General features: G+C 40.3%; 1 protein-coding gene across 1 annotated transcript in view; it reads right to left on the bottom strand.

Annotated features, from left to right (window-relative positions):
- LOC149990065 (A-kinase anchor protein 4-like) overlaps positions 1–24,707 on the bottom strand; it is an 86,825-nt gene continuing 62,118 nt past the window's right edge. The window contains exons 2-6 of the mRNA XM_090265679.1: positions 8,146–8,241; positions 6,795–6,845; positions 6,167–6,268; positions 857–2,992; positions 1–220 (exon numbers count right to left, since the gene is read on the bottom strand). Coding sequence (XP_090121805.1) covers positions 65–220; positions 857–2,992; positions 6,167–6,268; positions 6,795–6,845; positions 8,146–8,241 — 2,541 coding nt within the window. The 3' untranslated portion in view covers positions 1–64. The remainder of the gene's footprint in view (positions 221–856; positions 2,993–6,166; positions 6,269–6,794; positions 6,846–8,145; positions 8,242–24,707) is intronic.

Here is a 24,707-nt window from a genome sequence, read left to right as displayed (position 1 = left end):
TGGCATGGAATGCTGCTGTGGGGATGGGGTGACTAGCTACAGAGTTGTTGAAGGGACTGTTAGTTTACAAGTTAGTGAGCAGCCAGTCCAGCAGTTGTTTTCTAGCCATGTTGTCCATGGCTTCATCCAGTTGTCGTTCCTTGGCAAACCTCATTACTTCTCGAAGGAGATCTCCAATACTGTACCCCTTCTCTGCTGCCTTAGCTGAAACTTCTGGAAGCTGTGGAGGGAGCAGAGATAGCTTGAGTCATGTGATACTTTTGAAGAAAGGTCTCAGGTGGATAAAGTGAACTACCCCCCTCACCCACCTTTCCGCCCATGACTAAGATTAGAGTAAAAGCTTTCGCTGATCCAGGACTGCCTTCCCTCTCCTTTTTCCTTGACCCTCCTCTAATGTCATAGATCAAAATGAAAAACATAACTTCATTTTGAGCATCAAAAAACAAAGCCTGGAATCAGTTGTCTTTACTAAATACTTCTCTCCAAGGCCTGGGTCTTTTGGTTAGTCTGTGCTGATTGCTAGGTCAAGGTTAGGGGTGGCCATCTCCCCCACCTTCCTAAAACATATTTTACCAAGTAGTTTGTTTAAAGGGTCACTGAATTTAAAAAAAAAAAAAAAAAAGCTAATCTTTCTCGCCTCCTCTTGGCTGAAATGTGCAGACCCCGAGGTGCTACAGCCTCAATTAATGGTTCATTGCTTTTGTGTCTTTTTATGAGGATAAAGTAATTCATAAAGCACATAGTAAAGAGCATACTTGAGAAAAATTTGGACTGCTCGTGAGCCCTAAGTACAGTTTTGCCTCCCTTCCCCTGCCCAGTCTAACCATCTTTCTTCTTGTGCTTTGCCATTGCTTACCTTCTCCAGTTGTCCATCATCATCTCTCACGAAACAGAGCACAGGCACCTTAAATTGGGAGGCTGCAATCCACTGCAGGACAGCCTGGAGCTGTTTCTGCAAGCTACTTGTTGAGCACCAATTATTGATGATGACTTCCGGCCCAGAAAACTCTCGATAGTTCTGTGACATTGCACTACTGTGACTGCATCTGGGGCCACCAACTTGGAAACTTGGGTTGTGTACCAAGGCTGCTTGTTCTTCCAATTCGGCCAGGGCTTCCCTGTTGTTGTGATACCTAGCCATGATAAGGCACAGCTTCCTCACAGGTTCTACCAGTTGATTGATGAATTGCCAGTTCATTTGCATCATCCCGCTGGCAAAATCAAGGTCTAAATTCTCCTGGAATTGTTTTTCCCCTCTCTTGGACATTGAAGTTGCTTTGTTTGGCCTGGGCTCAGAAGGCTTGCTCTCCCCTTCAGATTGCTCTTCACTGTTGAAGGAGGTCTCACTGAGCAGTTTCTGAATCAGTGATAGAATGATGTTTGACATATCGGACTTTTGGCACTCCGCCTGTTGTTGAGTCTCCTTTACAGAGGTAGATGGCCCAGGAGCTCCACAAGATTCTAGATGTTTCACTGAAAGTGCCTTGGCACTTTGGTCACTTGAGTTCTTTTCAAATTGGGCACTCTGAGTCCTATGGCCTATGGTGGAACCAGGATAGTCATCTTCAAGTGCATCTTTGGCCTCGGCCTGCTGGGTCAGGTGGTACTGAATCAGCATAGGGGCAGAGACAATCAAGTCCTTCGCCAGTGACTCTGTGGAAGGGCTGACCTTCTCTCTTTTTTCTTCCTTACTCACGCATGCTTTGCCAGCCATCTCGCCTTGGTTTCGTTGTTTTTGGTTCCACATGGACAGGCTCTCCTTGAGGATGTGTTCACCAACTTTTTCAGCGCTAATCAATGACTTGCACTCCTCTGGTTTTATTTTGCATTTGTCCTTCCCCTTCAATCCAGTTTTCTTGGTGGAGAATTCAAGATTTTGGTTTTGACTTTGGTTATCGTATTTGGGACTGTGGGAGCCGGCCTTCAAGGATGCGTACAACAGAGGCTGTGATTTAGACTCCTTCTCTCCAAGCAGAACAGTAGCCAGGCGCTTCAGCATGGCCTCCATTATATGTGTAGCATTTTGTTTTCCGTGGTTGAACAGACTCTTCTTGACAGCTGAGATAAAGTCGCAGTCAGTCATCAGGGCCGCAGTGATATTATGCAGGTTCTTCAAGCAGGAATCAATCAAATCAGAGACAACTTCCTGGGTGTGTTTTAACAACACCTTCTTCAGGACCACACAAGTGGGAATTGGCTTCCCAGGAGTATGCACTTTCAAGGTCTTCAAAACGGAGACCATCAGGTCGGATGCCACCTGATTTGCATAAACCGTGAGTCCTTTACTGATAGAGTGTGAAAAATCTTTGCTCTCTTGTTGGCACATCTCTTTGTCTACCCCCTTGTTCTTGTTGGATAATTGACTATACATAAACTTTTTCCTGCCACCTTCCCTGCCCTCTTCTCCAGTGCCCCGCCTTTCCACATAGGATATTTCCTCAGCATCATGGGCCATTTCAGAAACGATCTTGCTCACAGAGCTGCGGGGAGTGTTTTTCCCTTTGTCCCCAGAGGGTGGATAGATTGAATGACGAAAGCATTTGCTTCCATTTTCCAACTTCTTGATTTCATTACAAGGCATCTCCATTACCAGATTAGATAGCCGGATGATGGTGAAGGAAAGGTCATCCATGGGACATTCTCCCTCAGGAGAGATTACTGCCCTGTTAGTGCTAGAAGATTTTGCTGGAGAGGTGGAAGGACTCTGATTTTTGTTGGTATTCTTGGCTGCAGTCATGTCTACATGTGGGCTTTGAGGTCTATTGGCCATGTAATCGATATTCAGTTTATCATCATAGATGCTGTAGCAGTTTGCAGAGGGTAATTTGTGATGTTCATCTTCATCTCCTATTTTATGTTTGCAGCTAGAGGCTGAGGGACTTAGTGCATGTTCGAAACCCAAGGCATACTTCTGGATATCATTTAGAAGCCAATTTACAACAGTTATAGGATCAGAGGGAGCTTGTGTGAAAAGGCATATAGATCCGTCCATCTAAAAAAAAAAAAAAAAAAAGAACACCTAAGAGTTTGGGGAGGCTACTTTCCCCCCTTATTTTATTTAGAAGACATATCTTTCTAAACTGCATACATTAGGGGTTTACCCTTTAGGATTTGCATGGAAACATAATACATAATTATATCCCTTTGAGCACAAGTGGTAGCGTGTCAATTTCACATGAGCACGTGTGCTTATCTCAACATGTGTCAAAAATGTATCAATGTGTCTGTCATGTGTGTGTGTGTGTGAATAACAGTATAGCAATTCATAAGTGGGGACATCTCAGTAGATGTGAGAATGTTCAGTCTGTGTTGTTAGCGTGTGTGTCCGTGTGCACATGTCAGTGCACATGTATGCCTGCCTGTGTGTAAGCCTGTGTAACAATGTGTTGACATCAATACCGATTTTATATGTTTCCTGTACGGGCCAACGTGTGCATGATAGCGTGTACATTTTGTACACTGTGTGAATGTAAAAATGAATGTGTATGTCAGTGTGTCTGAATATGTAAATGACAAGTGTCGATTTGAGTGATCTGCATGTTTGTTTATAATACAAATCTAATAGAATGTATCATGGAGCTATACCTATATGTGTATTAATCCTGTCTGCAGCGCGGCCTCCTGAGACTCAACGGTTTGGCTGAACTAAGTGGCTGGGTTGGTGAAGAATGGGGTGGTTTGTGGGCTTCACTTTAAAACTGGTTTCTCTGTTCTATCCTAATGGCTTGGACCGAAAGGGCCCAGAGGTCTAAGAGTGGGGAAAGCTAAACTATTTCCCTCAGCCCAAACTAAGTAGAATGGGCAAAAGGGTTTTGGACAGGTGAGATGCGCCTGGCACACCTTCCTCCAAAGAAGCCCGTTTCTTTTCCCTAATGTGGAACATTGAAAAATTAATCCCTGCCTTTTGTCATCTAGTGGTTATGGATTGAAGATGTCTTTAAACCCTTTTGCCAAATCTGTTGCCCCCAGAATACAACAAGGATGCCAGCCTGTTAAACCAAGCACGCCGTTGTCTGGGGACAGCCAACTGACCTGGAGTCTGCACGATCCTTCCCCATGTGGGAAGGCAACCCTCCCCTCCACACCCCCACTCTTATTAGGGATGTCTGGACCAAGGGTAGGTAGGACGAACGACAACCATGTCCAGCTTGAAGCAGCTAGAGGAGCTTGAGACCTTCGCCCATTGTCCTTTATAAGATTATAAAGGGTCTTAATGTCTGAGAGGGAGGGATTGTTATTTCCTATTGTTAAAATAACTAATTAATCTTTTATTTATTTAAAAAAAAGAATAAAAAAAGAATAAATTCACATGTTAACATATATAGTAATTAATAGATAATAGATAATACATCAATAAATGTTTATGTTCAATGTGGATCGGTGCTAATATAATGACTGTGTATGTCAATAAATTGGGTATCAGTTTATGTTATATTTATATGCTACGTGAATGATTGAGAATGTGTGTCAGTGTTGCACACACCCTGGGTATTTGAGTACTTGTGTGAATACGTGAGTGGGGATGTCATTGTATTTGTGTCAAGGTATGTATCAGTGCATTCAAATGTTGTTAGTGTCACTTTGCTTAAGTTTGTATGTGTGCGTATCAACATGAGGTATATTTACAGAGTGGGGCGAAAAGTAGGTTTGCAGTTGTATGTATGGAAAATAATAAGTAATAATTCAAGAATAAACCGTTTCACATACTCATAACTGTAAACCTACTTTTGCCCCACCCTGTGTAAGAGTGCATGCCTATCACCTGAACTTGTACAGTCACTGTGTTTTGATCGAGGCTCATGTGTGTATGTTTATGTGTAGTGTGCATGTTTATGCATAGTGTGCATGGATGCATATATAGATGTTGATGTGTCACATGTGGGTATGTCAATGCAGCTGACTCTATACCTTTGTGTAGGTGAGTCATTGTTTATGAATATACACACACATGTGTTGTTTCAATGCTTGTGTGTGTTCACCAGTGTCATATGTAGACACGTAGCCAGGGATGTGTGTGTCACGGCTCGTATAAATTATTTTGTATATATTGCTGTGTGTCAGTGTAAATTATGTGCATATACTCATGTCTAGATATGTGTATATGTATTATACATGTCTTCCACTCCTTGCTAAGTACCATCGTCCTCTTTACCCCTTCCATTGCTTCATCTCCTTACTTTCTACTGAATCCCTAGAAGTTTGAGGTCATGATAAGTTCAACATTTTGAAAATGGGTTTAGGTTACAATCAAGGACACCTGCATTATGTGTAGGAAATATGTGCTGCACTTTTAAGAATAAACATTAGGTATAATTTATCCCTTTCTTAAGACTTCAAAATGGAGTCCCCCTTCCAACTAAACCCAAAACTCTTTGAAGAATATTTTTAAACTTTTTTTCTTCCTTAGGAGCCACTCTCATCACTCCAAATGTGTCTGAGGCCAGAAATGTTGTTCCTGGTTATAAGATAAGCATAGAGATGCAGAACAAAAAAAAAAATTGACTCCTTTGAGATAAAACCAAATATCCTATTTCAATATCAACTACTCCAGGTTTGTAGGACTGTGAAGGTGACTTGTCATGGGCCAGGAGCCCAACAGATATAATTTAGGTAGTTACAGAAAAACAAAAGGACTTGCATGTGACAGTGGTATCCAAATCGAATTGCTTCTAACTTTACGCTACCTAACAGTCTGTAATCTCTTAGGCAACAGGTTTGGGGAACAAGCCACTACAGTTCTTGGTCATTGTGGATTCTCTCTGTTCCATATATGCTTGTTCTTTTTTTATTTTTATTATTTTTTTTTTTTTTGGACACTGGGCAATGTGGAGCACACAAGCCCAGTAGAAGACAACAGAAAGCACTGAAAAAGATCATGCTTTCATTCCACATCTTTGTTAGGATAAGGGTAGCAAGATTCTGTTTGGAGTAGGGACCTGCAATCAGGGAAGGGCATTCTGAACCTCTGTGATTAGTGCCATTGTTAGATACCTGGACATTAAACTTACCTGACTTTGAACTTAGGCCTGTGAACTCTGGAATATCATAGTAGTCAAATGTAGGGGCTTGTTTGGAAATATTTCTCTTACCTTTTGTGAACCAGAGTCTTCGGAGTCAGCACTGGACTCTGGGAATTAGAAAGGGTGGACTCGGAAGCTAAGCATACCTTAGACTGGTTTTGCTTCTCGGTAGCCTTGATTATAATAACTTCTTTCTCTTTCAGATGGTGTTGCGTTAGGTCACCTCCGGAACAGGAACCACCAGCATCCTATGGGATGAAGTGGTGAGATTCTTATGAATAACTGCTTTTTGAGACTTCTCCAAGCTGCCCTCTCCAAAACATGAATGTCATATCTCTTATCTTTTCCTTTCAATGGAGAAGGATAAGTAGGCTTGTGATGCTAGCTAATGTTTGAAGAATGAGATATTGTTCTCCTCACAAATTACTACCCCTCCAGAGGCATTCACAAATCCATAAATCTTAGGAATCATATTTCATGAATCGTCAAACTTTTGGACAGTTTTCTCACTGCTCTGACATGCTACCTTCCATGCTGTAATTCTTTCAGGCCTACCAGCAAATTAAGTTCCTTCTAGAATGAGATTTGGCATCAAGAGTGACAGTATATTCTCAACCGGGGGTTTGGGGTTTTCAAAAATGTTGGCTGCCCACCTGAATCTCCTCCATCCTTCCACCCTCTGGCACAGACTTTCCCTTTTATTATGCTGCCACTGATAACTCTTTCAGCAGTTTCTCACTCATTCCAACTCTGGGGGGAGCAGAGAATACTCACCTTGGAACCTTTATCTTCCACTTTCAGGGTGGACACATCGACAAAGCATATCTGCACCAAATTAGGACAGCGTATTGAGGAAAATTCTAGAGAAAAGACTGCGGTTTCTCTTTGAGACGATAAAGCACCTACCGCATAGGGGTTCTTGTGAGGATTGATTGAGAGTGAATACAAAGTTTTCAGCAGAGTACCTGTACATAGTAAGTACTCAATAAATGCTATTAGGCAGAGAGAATCTTATCATTATTGTATTTCCTAGATAAGAATACCTACCTGTCAGAGATGCCCAAATTACAATACCTACATTTACTGAAAAAAGTAAGAAGAAAGGTGCCTTGCCCAACTGACGCAAACTCAAAGCTGAAACTTACATTAGAACTCAATTCAGGAAACTAAAGAGCAACACAAACAAACGAACTAAATAGGCAAAGACTAGAATAGTAGTCAGTAGGGGGGAGGGGGGAGCGGGAGAAGGGGGATAAGTAAGGGAAGGGTCTAGTCGAGGAACGTATATGAATGACTCATGGACATGGACAACAGGGAGGGATATAACTGTGGGAGAAGGGATGAACTGGGAGGGAGGAGCAATGGGGGGAAATGGGACAACTGTAATTGAATAACCAAAAAATAAAATTATAAATAAATAAATAAATAAATAAATAAACATTAAAAAAAAAAAGAAACCAATTCCCTGACTTTCAGTTAGAGCACTTTCAACTACCATAGTGTTCCCCAAAAGTGGTGTTTTTGCTACTGATGTTATAGAAAACTTTAAGTGATACATGGATAAACATTTCTGTGTTTAATATATGTACTTTTTTGTTGTTTAGTAGGAAAAATACATACTAAAACATAAAACCTGTGACATTATGGATAATATTGCTTAGGTTGATGGTAATTTTTAAACGTCAGTCAATTAAAAAAGCATTAAATACATAACAGTACAAATGGCATTTGAACGTGATAAAAAATGTGAAGTATTACACATTTTGCCCTCCTGTGGGAGTCCCACTTGAGTGCAACTTACTTGTAGCTAGCTGATATTATTATGATTCCATTAGGCTGCTAAAACTAGGCAACCACCACTCCTCCCTCCCCTGAGGCTCCCCCCACCCCCCTCCCCAGCTACTCTTCATTCTCTCCCTCCCTTCACGTGTCCCTCTGTGATGTATAAGCATACTGCGCCCCGCCCCCACCCCAACCCCCACCCCCCAGCCCACAAACTTTACTGAACTTGATATCTTAGAGAAACGACACTATTACCCTCCATTAGTCTATTCTGGGTTCCAGGATATCTGTATCCATAAAGCAATCCTTTCCACCCCTTAGTGGGAGTAATTTAGTATCTTACCACTTTCCGTTCCTGTTCTTGCTGTCCTTTTGGGCTATGGAGCTTGACCTTGCACACACCCCTGGCGCTGTGTAACCACTCAATATTATCAGGCCTCTGGAAAGACAAAAGAAAAGGAATCCGAAAGGCTTATATATGGTTTTTAGAAACTGGCTCAGTTTGGATAAGAAGGCCCTGGAACTCAGCTATGTAGTTCATATTGGGTTAGGCTAGAAACTGGTGGGGTGAGTAGTGGGAAAGGGATTCTCTGAAATTATCAGGATCATTTTAGCATACTTCGTTGGGAAGCAAATTTAAAAGGAAGTATAGAGAACGTGGAGATTAACTTTAGAGACTTATTTCTACTAAACTCCACTAAATCTCACCTGCCTCTACTTCCTTTGCCATTCTTAAGCACCTTCAAGGAATCAAGCATACCTCATCCCCCTTAATTGAATTTTAGTTAACCCCAGTTCAACCAGAGCCTTTCTCATGATATAAGGAGTGAAATGGGATAAACAGCTGTAACACTTACCACATAGAGCCATTGGAAAAGACTAAGGCCAACACTAGTAGAGTGAAAAAATAACCTTTTTAATTAAAACAACATATGAGATCCCACAATAGAACAAGATTCTGAACACTGAGAAAACTCGGTCTAATAGCTATAAAAACCAGGCCCCGATCCCATAGAACCATACTTAATTTTATTTTTGAAAGAATAATCATCTCTGCCAACTTCTCTTACCACTCCCCACCAGCTACCACCCCAGCCTGGAATTAAAAGTAAAAAGAAAGTGGAAAAAGCCCTAAATAATGTTTGTTATGTAAGACCTTAGACCCATGTACAGGAAGACACAGTTATGGGTTCAGTAGAATTGTTTTGGTACCTCGTACTTGGATTTGACTTTGTTTTTTAACTAACAAGAGAAACTTTTTGCCAAATGGTAGAGGGCTATTGAATTCCTCTCCTCCAACTTCCTTCAAAATTTAGACCCCTTTAACCTCTAGCTCCCTTCTCCTCTTCCCCTCTTTTTCCCCCTCCCTTCCTCCCTTTACCTTCTTCCATTTTTCTCTCCCTCTCTCCCTCCTATACTCAGCTATCCTTTCACCGGATAGTATTACATGCCTACCCTTTATGACCCCCCCAACCCTCCAAGATCTTTGAGGTTCTCCCAAACATTTAGGAAAAGGCTTCCCATACCCTCAAAAGAGGGGGTTTCTTTTTTCCCAGAACTAGAGATCACTAGCCTAGAAACAAAGAGAGGGAGGCAAAGAGGTCTCTCGTGTCCAGATTCTAAAGAACTGTAAAAAAAACAAAACAAAAAACAACAACAACAAAATATATAAACTCATTACCTTGATAATGAAGTTCTTTTGGCTGAAAATGTGCCACCAAGAAAGGAGATATGTCCCTTTAGATGGATCTGGGCAGTGTCAAGTTCTCGGGTACCCGCAGCTGGCTGCTGCCCTTGTCAGCAGTTGGACAAGACTGAAGGGCCAAAGCCTTTCCTGCTGCTTATGACCCTGGGACATGACACCAGAGTTTGTTGGGTCACAATGCCTGAAACCATAGCAACTGCAGCAAAAGTGTAGCAGGCTGGCAAACTCAACATCTCTTCATATGAAAACCACCTCAAGCTGCCTTCTGTATGACAACCTTCTGTTCTCTCTAGAAGGGTACACATAATCCTTTCATGTTTTGTCCAGTTCACAACACCTTGAAACCTCCTTTCTCTTTCTTCTTCTTGCTGGACTTCCAGAACAATCTAATCATACTCGTTACCAGTAGAGTCTATTTTTCACAGAGCAGTGTTGATTTTCACATCTTAGCTTAATTTTCTTTGGTTTCCCCCCTGAAGGTTCAGAGTTAGAGACAGAGTTAATCAAAGTCCTTTCTGGGTATCCTGAATGAAGGTATGAAAATAGAAAGTTGGAGACTTCCTTAGCAGCTTCTGTGGTTTTATCTCGCCATTAAGACACTTTTAGTCAAAAAGAAGTTCAGAAGACTTGTGCAATATTGGAGTAGGTTATTTCATAAGAACTTGAAATAATTCTTTTCTCGTGCATTTGGATGCTATGATAATCCTTCCAGTCTGACATAAGATGTTCGTTCTTTCCTCAACTCCCCATACTCTCCTAAAGCCTTGACCACCAGCTAGTACTAGGACTTCTACTTCATGACATTGCTGTTTCTTTCTATAGCTGACAATAACAGCACAAAGTTGGGTGTCCTTAGGATCCTGGGTGCCTAACTGGTCCAACAAGCTCTAACCTTCATCATGAAACATTATTAGCCCAGAATAAAAGCCAATAGTCTTGGGACAGGGTCAGCCTTTCAGAGGCTCCTCAAGCCCCTCTTTATTATTCTCCACTATCGCCAGTGCTGGGTTTCTTGGTACGGTATTCTTTAGAAGGTCATCCATTACACTTTGGGGTGCCTTTAGCTTATCCCCAGTGTGGAACCACTCGCCCACAACCAAATGACTTGCAGGGCGCTCAAGTGTTATTTTGTTCTCTCCTTTTATTTTTTCCACATGTCTCCACTTTAACCTCCTACATGAGAAGAACTGCATCTGAAGTTTTAAAAGATCGGTTGAGATGACTCTCCTAAACGCTAGGGTTTCATAGTCTTGGTCTGACTTCATTTGTTACTTTCCCTGTTACCTCTAGGATTTCATGTCTTAAACTTGTTGTCCAGTTATGATCTTTTTAGTTCATGGCATCGAAGAGAAACAGAGCTGGACATCTGTTAAAGGTGGCAAGGTAGATTTTATTCAGGCTACTGCAGTAGAGGAGAGACTTTAGATAACTAGAGCTCAACTCCAGTGCAACAAAAGGCAGGAGCCCTTTAAATGCTGGGGTGTGCTAAAGGAAAAGTATTGAGGGACATTTTGGGGGCCAACGGAGTTTGATCACCATGATCAGGGCCTCTGCGTTTGCTAACTGGCACTTATCAAAGTTGAACTCCTATCCTTCCATAGAGATTGGGAAACAGAGGCTCTGTCTTTCTTGATGATTACATTTCGAAGGGATGGCTCCCAGGTCCTGGAAACAGATATTTCTGGGTTGTAGAAGATATGTCTCAAAGGGACAGAGAAAGGATTTACAATTACAAGTTCTGTAAATGCTCTATGAAAAGGGAGGGGAGGCAGGGGCCCATGGTCAGGTTTTGGCTGAAACAGACAGGGAATTCTTTTGGCAATGTTGAGCTTTCTCAGGCCGGTATATTAAGGAGGCTGGGATCATCATTCTAAGGACATGCCTTGAGCTCATAAAAACCGAAAGTTGGAGTTTTTATAAGCCAAAGGTGAGGCCTAATTGAGAAGAAGGTTCAGATAAGCCTGACTATATCAAACCATTATGTTATATACCTTAAATACACACAGCTTTTATTAAAAATTAATTTTGGTCAAGAAGGGAGCTTTCGTCAATAGCGATGGGCTAAAATCCACAGTATAAAACTTGTTTTTCCTTTACCACCCTTTTGTCACGGGGAACTTCTGATATTTAAGTTGGAGCTCCTGTGTCTGGCTCATGTCTATGGAATAAGAAGCAAAGAAAGGAAATGTTTATTTATTCTCCAAGCACAAGAATGTATATCCCTAAGGTTAAAAAAACAAAACAAACAAACGGACAAACAAACAAACAAAAAACCCTCTGTGTCTCCAAGCCCAGAAGGGAAAATCTGTGATCTGGGCCTGGAAAAATGTCTTATCAAATCCTCCAAACGACAAAGAGAGAACTCTTATTGATGATTAGAGCCCTGTCCCATGGTACCCCAACCTTGTCATCCTGGAGGCTAACAAGAGCAGTTTTTGGATGATAAACCAGTAATGAAAATGCAAGGAGGCTCAGTCATATGGTACTGCCTCTTCTTTCTCTTAAGCTGCGGAGGCTCTCAGAGTGTCCCGTATTGACAGATGGGGAAGAAAGGATGTTCAGAGTCAAAAAAAAAGGAACATGCTACATTAGTGTGTGGATATGTGTAAAGTAGTATGCACTTAGGTTATCCTCTAAGAGACAAACATAAATATGTTAAACCCAGAAGCTTTGGTCACCTTTTTTTCCCCCTAAGACCATCATTCATTTTCTAGCCTTGTTTATTCTATCCAAATATCTTCTCCTCCATACAAACTTGTGAATAGCCATACAAATCACACTTTAACTATGCTTTCAGTTTGTATTTGATTTGAAAGAGCTATTAATAAAAATGGAACCTGTGTTTGTAATGTAATTATTATGAATAATGGCAACATGAAGTTGAACTGAACCGAACTATCAGCCTTCATGAAACTGGTCTGCCTGTCAGTGCCACCAAGTATCTTTCAGCCTCAGATTTAGCCTCCCTAATTTAGTTTATGCAATGATACTGTGACCATTAGGTTTAATCAACTTTTCCTATTCTTGGATCACCTACACTGAAACCTTGAAGACAGGTTCTCTCTTTCTCTTCGTATCCGTGGTGATACGGGCTACAGAGTTGGGCTCAAGAAACAAATAACGGTTTTGAAAGTTCAGGCAGGAAACATAATTCAGAAAGCATGGAGTCATGGAATCTGAAATAATAACAAAGATTTTGGTTAGCTATTTGAGTGGGCAGCGTTCTTCATAAAGCAAAAACTCACACTTCAGGCATGCCTCAGAATCACCTGGAGAGCGTATTGAAACAGATAGTTGGGCCCCCTCCCAGCGTTTCTAACTCTGCAGGTCTGAACATTTGCCCGGTGCTGTGTTTTGCATGCATTATCTCATTTATTTCTCACGCAGCTGTATGATATGGGTACTATTTTAATCCAGGTTTTATTAACGGCAAAATGGAGCCCAGAGAGGCCATTTGATTGGTGGTTCAGCCACTTCCGGTATGAGCCACTTCCAGTACGAGCCGCTTCCATTATCTTGGGGACGGGGGTTTACGTGTGTGTGCTCAGAGATTAGCACGCGTTTACTCTCTTCTAGGGTCCGAAGATGCAGAAGAGGAATCCCCATAGCAAAAAAAGCAAGGGTAAAAGGTACCTAGTCTGAATTTTTGGCCCTCTCTGGTGGTTTCAAGCCTGATTGAAAAGTGTTGATCGGTTATCTCGCCCTGCCGGTGAGCATGCTAAGGTCGGCGCACCACCTGTTGGCCCTTAGTGTGAGGCCGTTGGTCTGAAACCGTCGGTCGTGAGGCCGCTGGTCTGACGTGGTAATTCCGAGGCGGTTAGTCCCTTATCTCTCTGCCCCTCATCTGTTTGTTTTGTGATGTTCTGTTTTGTTTCGTCTTTTTCCGTTACTGACTGGTGGGGAGCGGCTCTCCCGTGTGTAGCTTTAGCTTTCAATCCATGTATGGCTTGTTAATGGTGCTTTAAAAAAATGTTTATGTCAGAGCTGGAGAAGTGGCTGAGGAAACTAGGCTGTTAGTCGGGATTCTTTTTCGTTTTTTATCAGACCAACAAACTTTTCTGACAGAAAAGTATTTAAATGTAATATTAGTTGCTGACAGTTTTTCTCCTTCCCTCCAGAGAGTATCTTTATTTGTCAATAAATGTTTCAAACAAAGGCCTCGGAGGAAAGAAAGGGGATCTGGAAGCATAAACCTCTTCAGGTTCCCTCATAGTGCTTATAGGCATCGATCCGCCCACACACCCTTCAGGATCGCCCCTGGTTTTAGGGACATTTAAATAGGATGAAGATTGCCCTAGTCTTCAGCTTTGTCAGGTAGTTGCCCCGCAGGGATGTCAGACTTAACCTTTCTGTGCCTGTTGCTCTCAAAGCTAGATGGTAATGAGTTCGTGTGGCCACTAGGAGTTCGCAGCTGCTTGGGAAACGTGTTTCCACACGGTACAAGATCACTCCATACAAAAACCCATTTTGCCAAGGCATTCCTCAAATTAAAAGGGAACTCGGCGAATCCCCCCTCTAGAATAACTTGCATCCGAAAACCTGCCGTTTTATGTATGTTACATTTATAACCTAATATTTCATAATTATTTATAATAGAGATGACACACTTATAACATTAATGTACTATTTCCTTAGTAGTCCCATCATAAAGATGTGTTAGGTTCAAGGAAGAACTTCGCCTAACTCTCTGTATAGACTCTTAAGAGTTGCTCATGTACTTAGACACTCAGTAATCATTCTTGGTGATGTTGGGCTGAATATGACAACAGTGACTGTACTGGCAATAATGGTGTGCCGAATAACATGTCCTCTGAAATCCTTAGCAGTTGTATTTTAGCCTTGCTTTGGCACGTATCATGTTCTTTCGTGTGTTGGTAGTTATTTCATTATGAGCGTTACCTTTCCAAATACAGAATGAGCGTGTTTTACTCATTGTCATTTCTCCTGCCAGGGGTACTATTAGGTTCATATATATTAGTAAGTGCTTAAGGCTATTTATATAATTCAAAATCAGTGTGTGCATCGAAAACTGATATGTTTGTTATATGTCTGTTATATCGCAATTTTTTTTTAAAAGAAAGAAAATTACTGATAACGGTTGTTCAAGAATTGCTGTGCCCAGAACCTTATAGAACTGCTTGGCCGTGACCAAGAACATTGGACTATTTTGGTACAAATTGCCTGGCTTATTGAACCAACTTCCTCACTGGTTCCATGGAGTCTTTCCTGTCACTCTTCAACAGACTTTTTAAAGAACCAATATATTTTATTACCCACTGTAATTGTATAACAGCTTCATTGACACCTAATTCAAATACCATCCATATAAAGTGTACAATTCAGTGACTTTCAGTGTACTCACAGAGTTGTGCAGTCATCACCAAAATAGATTCTAGAACATCTTCATCACCAAAAAAGAAACCTCATGCCCTTTAGCTATCGTAACTCCCCCAACTCTATACCTCTCCAGCTGTTGGCGGCCAGTAATCTGCTTTGTGGATGTATAGATTGACTTATTCTGGACATTTAATATAAATGGAACCATATAATAGGTAGTCTGTTGTGACTGCTTTCACTTAGTATAGCTTTTTGCAATGAAGAGTTGTGACAACTTGTGTGGAAATGCTGTTTATGAGGACAGCTCATTAGAGACAGTGCCAAGGGCTTTCATTAGGGGCTGGTCCTCCAGGCACCCTCTGCCTAGCACATACCAAAATCCCAGAGTCCCAGGGGGAAAGCTGTTGTTCACCATAAATCATATTGTTTGCACAAACAGTTAAGGTACAATAAGCTACTCTCATCAGTTGGGATAGTGGGAGCCCTTCCCTCCGACCAAATCCAAGTTCCTAGATCCCAGCCAAGGGCCAACCTTGCAAGCAGGATTTTCAAAAACGATAGCATTGTCGGGCCCACTATGTTAACTCTTCTCTGCACAGATTTTGATACAGATTGTATTGATTCTGTAGATCAATTTGAGGGCTGCCATCTTAACAATATTAAGTATCCTACTTGATGAACATGGGATGTCTTTACATTTGTTTAGGTCTTTAATTTCTCTCGATATTTTGTGGGTCTCGGTGTACAAGTCTTGTAGTTCTTTGATTACATTTAGTTTCTAAGTCTTTTATTATTTTTGATGTCATCGTAAGTAGAATTGTCTTAATTTTATTTTCACATTGTTTCTTGCAAATGAATACAATTGAAATAGAAATACAATTCAATAGAAATACAACTGAGTTTTGTATGATCTTATGTCCTGTACCCTTGAGCTGGTTTATTAGCTCTCATAGCTTTCTTTTTGTGCTCATGGATTCCTTGGCCTATTAACGTGGATTGATTTTTTTGAACCAGCCTCGCATCCCTAGAATAAACCTCACTAGGTCATGGCATATAATATACTTCTTATATTTGGCTACGTTCTGTTTGCAACAGCTTGCTAAAGATTTTGAGTCTATTTTCATGAGGGATATCGGTCTGTAGTTTTCTTTTCTCATACTGTCTTTGTATGGTTTGGTATCATGGTAAAAGTGTTCTCATATAAGTTGTTGTAAGGTATTTCCTCCTCTTCTGTGTCTTAGAGAGATGGTATAGAATTGATGTTAGTTATTCTTTAAACATTTAGTTTCATTCTCCAGTGAAATATTTTGGGCCGAAAGACATTTTTTAATTACAAATGTAATCCCTTTAAAACAATGGAACTATTCAAATTATGTATTAAATACTGAGTATATCCTGGTCGTTTCTGATTTCCAAGGGATTTTTCCATTTCAATTAAGTTGTCAAGTTTATATCTATCATAGGGTCTGTAATGATATCCTTTGTTTCATTTCTGCTATTGTTAATTTGTATTTAATTGTCAGTCTTGCTAGAGGTTTGTCAATTTTATTGATCTTTGCAAAGAACCAGCGTTCTGTTTCATTAATTTTCTCTGTTGATTTTTCTATTTTCTATTTCATCAATTTTTGCTTTTATCTTGAATATTCCCTACTTTATCTTTGCTTTGGATTTATTTTGCTCTTCTTTTTCTAGTTTTGATGTGGAGCTTAGATTGACTTTTAGACGTTTCCTCTTTTCTAATATAGACAGTGGGCTATAAACTTCTCTTGCAGCACTGCTCTGTGTCCTACAAACTTTGATGTATTGTATTTTCATACTCATTCAGTTCAATGCGTTTTTATTTGCCTTAATATTTCCCCTTTGATCAATGAGGTGCATTGTTTAGTTTCAAAGTATTTGGGGATATTCCTGTTACTTTTGTTATCGATTCCTTTGTGGTCAGAGGTAACACTCAATGATAATTTCGCTTGTTTTATGTTTGCTGGTTTGTTTTATTTATTTATTTTTCCTTTTATTTATTTATTTATTTATTTATTTTGGTTTTTCAATTACAGTTGTCCCATTGTCCCCCATTGCTCCCCCCACCCAGCCCATCCCTTCTCCCACAATCATATCCCTCCCCATTGTCCATGTCCATGAGTCGTTTATACATGTTCCTTGACTAGTCCCTTCCCTTACTTATCCCCCTTCTCTCCCTCCCCCCTCCCCACTACTGACTGCTATTCTAGTCTTTGTCCTATTCAGTTCGTTTGTTTGTGTTGCTCTTTAGTTTCCTGTATTAGGGGATATCATACGGTATTTTGCTATCTTTGCCTGGCTTATTTCACTAAGCATAATTCTCTCTAGTTCTATCCATGTTGTCGCAAATGGCAGGAGTTCCTTCTTTCTTTCTGCTACATAGTATTCCATTGTGTAAATGTACCACAGTGTTTTGATCCACTCATCTACAGATGGGCACTTAGGCTGTTTCCAGCACTTAGCTATTGTAAACAGGGCTGCTATGAACATAGGGGTGCATAGGTTTTTTTGAATTAGGGTTTTAGGATTTTTCGGGTATAATCCTAGCAGTGGAATCGCTGTTTCAAAAGGCAGTTCCATTTTTAGTTTTCTGAGGTAATTCCATACTGTTTTGCATAGTGGCTGCACCAGTCTGCATTCCCGCCAACAGTGCAGTAGGTTTCCGTTTCTCCACATCCTGGCCAGTATTTGTTGTTTGTTGATTTGTTGATGATGACCATTCTGACAGGTGTAAAGTGGTGTCTCATTGTGGTTTTTATTTGCATCTCCCTGATGGCCAATGATGTTGAGCATTTTTTCATGTGCCTATGGACCTTCTGTATGTCCTCTTCGGAGAAGTGTTTGTTCAGGTCCTTCGCCCGTTATTTAATTGGGTTGTTTATTTTCTTGATGTTGAGTCATATAAGCTCCTTATATATTTTGGAGATCAGTCCCCTGTCTGCGATATCATTGGCAGATATGTTTTCCCATATGGTTGGTTTCCTTTTCATCGTGCTGATGTTTTCTTTTGCTGAGCAGAAACTCTTTAGTTTGATGTAGTCGCATTTGTTTATTTTTTCCTTTATTTCTCTTGCCTTAGGAGATGTATCCGTGAAGATATTGTTACGTGGGATATCTGAAATTTTCCTGCCTACGTTTTCCTCTAGGACTTTTGTGGTGTCACGTCTTACATTTAAGTCTTTAATCCATCTTGAGTTTATTCTCGTGTGTGGTGTAAGTTGGTGGTCTAGTTTCATTTTTTTGCACGTCCCTGTCCAGTTTTCCCAGCACCATTAGTTAGAGAGGCTCTTCTCACTCCATTTTATGTCCCTTCCTCCTTTATCAAAGATTAGTTGACCATAGAGGCCTGGGTTGTTTTCTGGACTCTCTATTGTGTTCCACTGATCTATGTGTCTGTTCTTATGCCAGTACCAGACTGTTTTGATCACAGTGGCTTTGTAGTATTGTTTGATGTCTGGTATCGTGATTCCTCCTGCTGTGTTCTTCTGTCTCAAGATTGCTTTTGCTATTCGGGGTCTTTTTGGTTCCATATGAATTTTTGGAGTATTTGTTCTAGGTCAGTGAAATATGTCAATGGCATTTTAATAGGGATTGCATTGAAACTGTAAATTGCTTTGGGTAGTAGGGCCACTTTGATGATGTTGATTCTTCCCATCCAAGAACATGGTATTTGCTTCCACTTTTTTTTGTATCTTCCTTCAATGTGGCGTGATTTTCAGTGTACGGGTCTTTTTATCTCTTTGGTTAAGTTTATTCCTAGGTATTTTGTTTTTCTTGCTGCTATAGTAAATGGTATTTTCTCTTTTGCCTCTGTCTCCGATAGTTTATTGTTGGTGTACAGAAATGCCTTAGATTTCTGTATATTTATTTTGTACCCTGCTATTTTGCCAAATTCACTTATTATATCGTGTAGTCTTTTAGTGGGGTTTATAGGGTTTTCTAGGTATGCTATCATGTCGTCTGCAAATAGTGATAGTTTTACGTCTTCTTTCCCAATTTGGATGTCTTCTATTTCTTTGTCTTGTCTGATTGCCGTGGCTAGGACTTCCAACACTATGTTGAATAGGAGTGGAGAGAGTGGACAGCCTTGTCGAGTTCCTGATTTCAGGGGAACGCTTTCAGTTTTTGTCCATTGAGTATGATGTTGGCTTCGGGCTTCTCCTATATAGCCTTAATTATGTTAACGTATGCTCCCTCTATTCCCATTTTGCTGAGTGTTTTCATCATCAATGGGTGTTGTACTTTATCAAATGCTTTCTCTGCATCTATAGATAGGATCATGTGATTTTTGTCTTTCATTTTGTTTAGGTGATGTGTTATATTTATTGCTTTGAGAATATTAAACCATCCTTGCATCCCCGGGATGAATCCCACTTGATCATGGTGTATGATCTTTTTGATGTATTGCTGGATCCTGTTTGCCAAAATCGTATTGAGGATTTTAGCATCTATGTTCATCAGTGATATTGGCCTGTAGTTCTTTTTCTTCGTTGTGTCTTGACCTGGTTTAGAATTAGGGTAGAAAGAGTTTGGGATTTTTTCCCTCTTCTTGGATTTTTTGGAATAGTTTGGTTAGGGTAGGAGTTAGTTCTTCCCTCAATGTTTTGTAAAATTTGCCTGTGAAGCCATCCGGTCCAGGGCTTTTGTGTGCAGGGAGCTTTTGGATCGCTGTTTCGATTTCCTCCTTTGTTATTGGTCTGTCGAGACTTTCTACTTCTTCTTGGTTCAGTTTTGGAAGGTTATACGTTTCTAGAAATTTGTTCATTTCTTCTAGGTTGTCGAATTTCTTGCCATACAGTTGTCTGTAGTAATTTCTTACAATTGTTTGTATTTCTGAGGTATCAGTCGTGATTTCTCCTCTTTCCTTTCTGATTTTGTTTATTTGTGTCTTCTCTCTTTTTTTCTTGATGAACCTGGCTAGAGGCTTGTCGATTTTGTTTATTTTTTCAAAGAACCAGCTCTTGGTTTTGTTGATTTTTTGGAGTGTTTGTTTAGTCTCTATGTCACTTAGTTCTGCTCTGATCTTGAGGATTTCCTTTCTTCTTCTTGCCCTAGGCTTTGTTTGTTGCTGTTGTTCTAGTTCTTGTAGCTTTAGGATTAGTTTTTTATTTTTATTTTTATTTGAGCTTCTTCTGTTCTTTTCAGATATGCCTGTATTGCTATGAACTTCCCTCTTAGGACTGCTTTTGCCGTGTCCCATAGGTTTTGGGCTGTTGTGTGTTCATTGTCATTAGTTTCTAGAAATTTCTTGATTTCCTCTTTGATGTCATTGTTAACCCATTCGTTATTTAATAGCGTGTTATTCATTCTCCATGAGTTTGGGTGTCTTTGATTCTTTTCTCTGAGGTTGATGTTTCGTTTCAAGGCATTGTGGTCTGAAATGATGCTTGATATCATTTCAATTTTCTTGAATTTGTTGAGGCTTGTTTTGTGTCCTATCATATGGTCTATCTTTGAAAACGTCCCATGTGCCTTTGAAAAGAATGTACATTTTGCTTCTTTGGGGTGAAAAGTTCTATATATATATATATATATATATATATATATATCAGTTAAGTCCGTGTGGTTTAGTGTGTTGTTCAATGCCTGTATATCCTTGGTGTTTCTTTGCTTGGATGATCTGTTTGTTGTTGATAATGGAGTGTTGAAGTCCCCTACTATGAGTGTGTTGTTGTTAATATCCTTCTTGTGGTCTTCTAGTATTTGCTTTATGTATTCGGGTGCTCCTATGTTGGGTGCATATATGTTTATCAGTGTTATATCTTCTTGATGGACTGTTCCTTTAAGTATTATGAAATGTCCTTCTTTGTCTCTTTGTATTGCCCTTGCTTTGAAATCCGTTTTGTCTGATATGAGTACTGCTACCCCAGCTCTTTTTTCAGGTCTGTTTGCTTGGAATACTTTTTTATATCCCTTTACTTTCAGTCTATGTAAATCTTTTGTTTTGAGGTGTGTTTCTTGTAGAAAGCAAATATGTGGGTCCTGTTTTCTTATCCATTCTGTTACCCTATGTCTTTTAATTGGAGCATTTAATCCATTTACATTTAAGGTTATTCTCAACATGTATTTATTCATTTCCCTTTGTAGCTCTGTTCCTCTACTCTTTATATACATTATATATATATATATATATATATATATATATATATTTTTTTTTTTCTCTTTCTTTTTCTTAGACTATTCCCTTTAGCATCTCTTGCAATGCTGGTTTGGTGGAGATGTATTCTTTTAGTCTTCCTTTGTCTGAGAAACTCCTTATTTCCCCTTCTATTTTGAGTGAGAGCCTTGCCGGGTCGAATATTCTTGGTTGTAGGCCTTTGTTTTTCATTGCTTGAAATATTTTTGACCATTCCCTTGTGGCTTGTAGTGTTTCTGTTGAGAAATCGGTCGACAGCCTTATTGGAGCTCCCTTGTAAGTTATTTGCTGTTTTTCTCTTGCTGATTTTAGGATTCTCTGTCTTGGAATGTTGCCATTTTAACTATGATGTGCCTTGGAGTGGGTTTTGGGGGGTTCCTCTTTATTGGAACTCTCTGTGCTTTCTGGACTTGCATAACTCTTTCTCTCATCAGGTTGGGAAATTTTTCTGTCACTATTTTTCCTATCAGTTTATCTATTCCTTGTTCTTCTGATTCCTCTTTGATTCCAATTACTCTTATATTGCTCTTCCTTATGCTATCCTGCAACTCCCTTATCTCTTCTTCATACTTTTTAAATCTTTTTTTCATTTTGCAGTATCGTCTGAGAATTTTTTCCTACATTGTCCTCTATCTCACTAATACGATCCTCTGCTTCGTTTAGTCTGCTTTTGACTGATTCTACTGTGTTGTTCAGTTCAGAGATTGCATTCTTCATTTCTTCCTGGTTCTTGTTGATAGTTTCTATGTCTTTTTTATGCTGGTGTAGTTCTCTGCAAGTTCCCTGTAATTTTCTTGCAGCTGTTGGTAACTTCCTTGGAGGTTGTCGTAGTTGTTTTTGAGGTTGTCGAGTATATTGAGCTTCTTCACCATCATTGTTTTGAATTCCATGTCTGACATTTGGACTATGTCTATTCCATCTACCTCAAAATAAAACTACCATGCCTCCTTCTTGATTAGAGCACCTCAAGTGGTGAACCTCTTTAGTTTGATAACCCAGCTTGCTTGAACAGACTCACATATTAAAATGGTAAAAGAAAGAGAGAAAGAGAGAGAGAGAGAGAGAGAGAGAGAGAGAGAGAGAGAGAGAGAGAGAAACAAATAAAAAGAGAGAGTGAGAGAGAGAGAGAGAAAGGAAGAAAGAAAGAAAGAAAGAAAGAAAGAAAGAAAGAAAGAAAGAAAGAAAGAAATAAAGAAAAGAAGGAAAGAAGGAAGGAAGGAAGGAAGGAAGAACAGAATGGTAAGATATTGAGTATAGTACAACCTAGTAAGATTCTAAGAAGGGAACCATCGGGAAAGGTTGCCACTAATAAGTATGACTTAGGCTGGTCTTTATAAGTTTAGAACAGTCAGAGAAGCGTATTCTAAGCAATGGAAATTGCATAAAGGCTTGGAAGAAGAAACACATAGGACGTGGTGTCTCCTGAGAACGAGGCAGCCTCCCCAGGGAGTGGTGATTTTTGAGGGAGGTATGGAGAGCTCTGGAACAAGGAAGGGGCCTTTCAATTTGATTTCAGAAGTGCTAGAGAGTCACTGTGTGTCCTCGAACAGCTAGAGCAATGTAACAAACCTAGTACCGTGTGACATTAGGACTACAGCAGTTTTCAGGAAAAGCTTACTGGAGAAGATGTGTCGGGGACAGAGGTCACCTGAAGATGAAAGTGCAGACTTGGGAGCGGACAAGAAGAGAAGCAACAGAGCTTGGTTCAAGATTGGAGTCAGGGAGCAGAGAGAGGGAACACTCAAAGCTCACTCTAGGGTTTCTAGCTTGGGTAGTGTTGTAGGTTGAATTGTGTCCCTTTCAAATTCACATGCCTAAGTCCTAATGTGCAGAACTTCAGAACATGACCTTAATTTGGAGACGGTCTCTACAGAAGTGATCAAGTTAAAATGACGTTATTAGGGTGGCCTCGATTCATTATGATTGCTGCCCTGGACACAGGGAGAAACCATGCGAAGACAAAGTTGGGGGTCAGGTGTACCACAGATTTCCAGCAAAACAGGACGCTCTCACAAGAAACCAACCTGCCAACACCTTGATCTTAGACTTCTCTGGCCTCTATAACTATGAGAGAATGAATTTCAGCTGCTTTTTACTTATTACTTTTTTAAACAAAAGAAATGTAGTTTCTCACATTTCTGGAGGCTTGCTTAAGATAAAAGTATCATCACGGTTGATTTCTTCAGAGGTGTCTTTCTTAAGCGTATAGATGACCATCTCCCTGTGTCTGTACATGTCTGTTCTCTGTCCATCTCTGTGTCTAAATTTCCTCTTTTTAAATCCACGCCCACTTTGATTTTATTTTAATTTGATTACCTCTTTAAGTATCTCCAAATACAGTCACATTCTGAGGTACTAGAGGTTAGAACTTCAACATATGAATGGAGGGAGCATTCAGCCCATACAGGGAAAGAAGAAAACACAAAAGGGGAGGCAGATGAAAAGAAGGAAAAAAGGGTGAAGGGTATGTATCAGTTTTGAATGGCTTCCTCTGCAGGTCATAGTAATTCACAGAGTATTGAACCAGGGCTTTGCTTTTATCACTGACATTAAGTTCGATGGGGGTGGTGTGCCAACACTGGCTCAGCTGGGAAAAAAAGGTCGTCAAAGACCAGGCTCTTGCACTATTTCTACTCTGCCATCTTTGCGTTTTTCATCTGAATGCTGGTTGTGTCGCGGGGACAAGATTGCTGTTGCAAACCCAGAGATTCTGTCTGCCTTCAAGACAGGAAGATGGGGAAATAGGCTCTACCGATGATCTCCCTTCTCTGTCCTTTTCATGGAGAAGCCAGGTCTGTCCCGGAAGCCCCCTAACACATTTCCATTTATGTTTCCTTGGCCATAATTGGGTCACGTGGCCAGCCCTGGCCACCAGAAACTCTGGCTTCCCATATCCTTTGGTAAGAGGCAGCAAGGAAGAAGGGGGTCAAGATACCTCATGAATTAGTCAATCAAGTTCAGGTTAGGGAGGGAGAGAGGAGTGAGCAAAAAGAATAGTAGGGAGCTGGGGGAAGAGAAGAAGAGGAAACTTGTCTGCAATCATTTTTAATTACTTTATGAAAAAGGTGAAGTTTTCAAATGGTAGCCCTTTCCAGGGTAATCCCCTCGTCTAATCATTAGTTATTGTAATAGCCAAAGTATAGTTCAATAGCTAAACAACCTCTCATCTCTTGGCAAAAACATATGCATTTCTGCTGCTTTGAAAAGAGTAAAAACTAAAAGAATTGTGTTTGGAAATAACAATACTTCAGAGACAGGCCTTAAACGCTTTCTTTGTCCCTTAAGAAAAGCCCTGCAGAGATATGGCCAAACCAATGTAAGAATCAGCATTCAAAAGAGGAAGGGAGCCCACCCATGAGGGCCCTCAGGGTAAATTTCATGAAAAATCTGGAAGGGATACCTACATGCAGGTACTACTGGCAGGCTCAGGTTTCAACTTAATAGCAAGTAAGGGAGTTCAATAAGTTACTTGGGAATAAACATGGAGATTCAAGGAATCCCTGAAAACATATACATAATAATTTTGGAGTTGAGGGAAACTCTGATTAAAATAAAAATGTTTTAGTCCTGGCATTCAGAGTAAGATATACAAGAGGTCAAGAGGCCAAGGAGAGCCCTAACCAGTGTGGCTCAGCTGGTTGGGCATCATCCATTAAAGTGAGAAGTCACTGGTTCAATTCCTGCTCAGGGCACATGCCTGGATTGCAGG

The sequence above is a fragment of the Furipterus horrens genome, unplaced genomic scaffold, assembly GCF_987537825.1.
Source record: "Furipterus horrens unplaced genomic scaffold, mFurHor1.1.pri manual_scaffold_30, whole genome shotgun sequence".
Lineage (NCBI taxonomy): Eukaryota > Metazoa > Chordata > Mammalia > Chiroptera > Furipteridae > Furipterus > Furipterus horrens.
The sequence above is the reverse complement of the archived record's forward strand: the minus strand, read 5'-3'. Positions and strand labels throughout refer to the sequence as shown.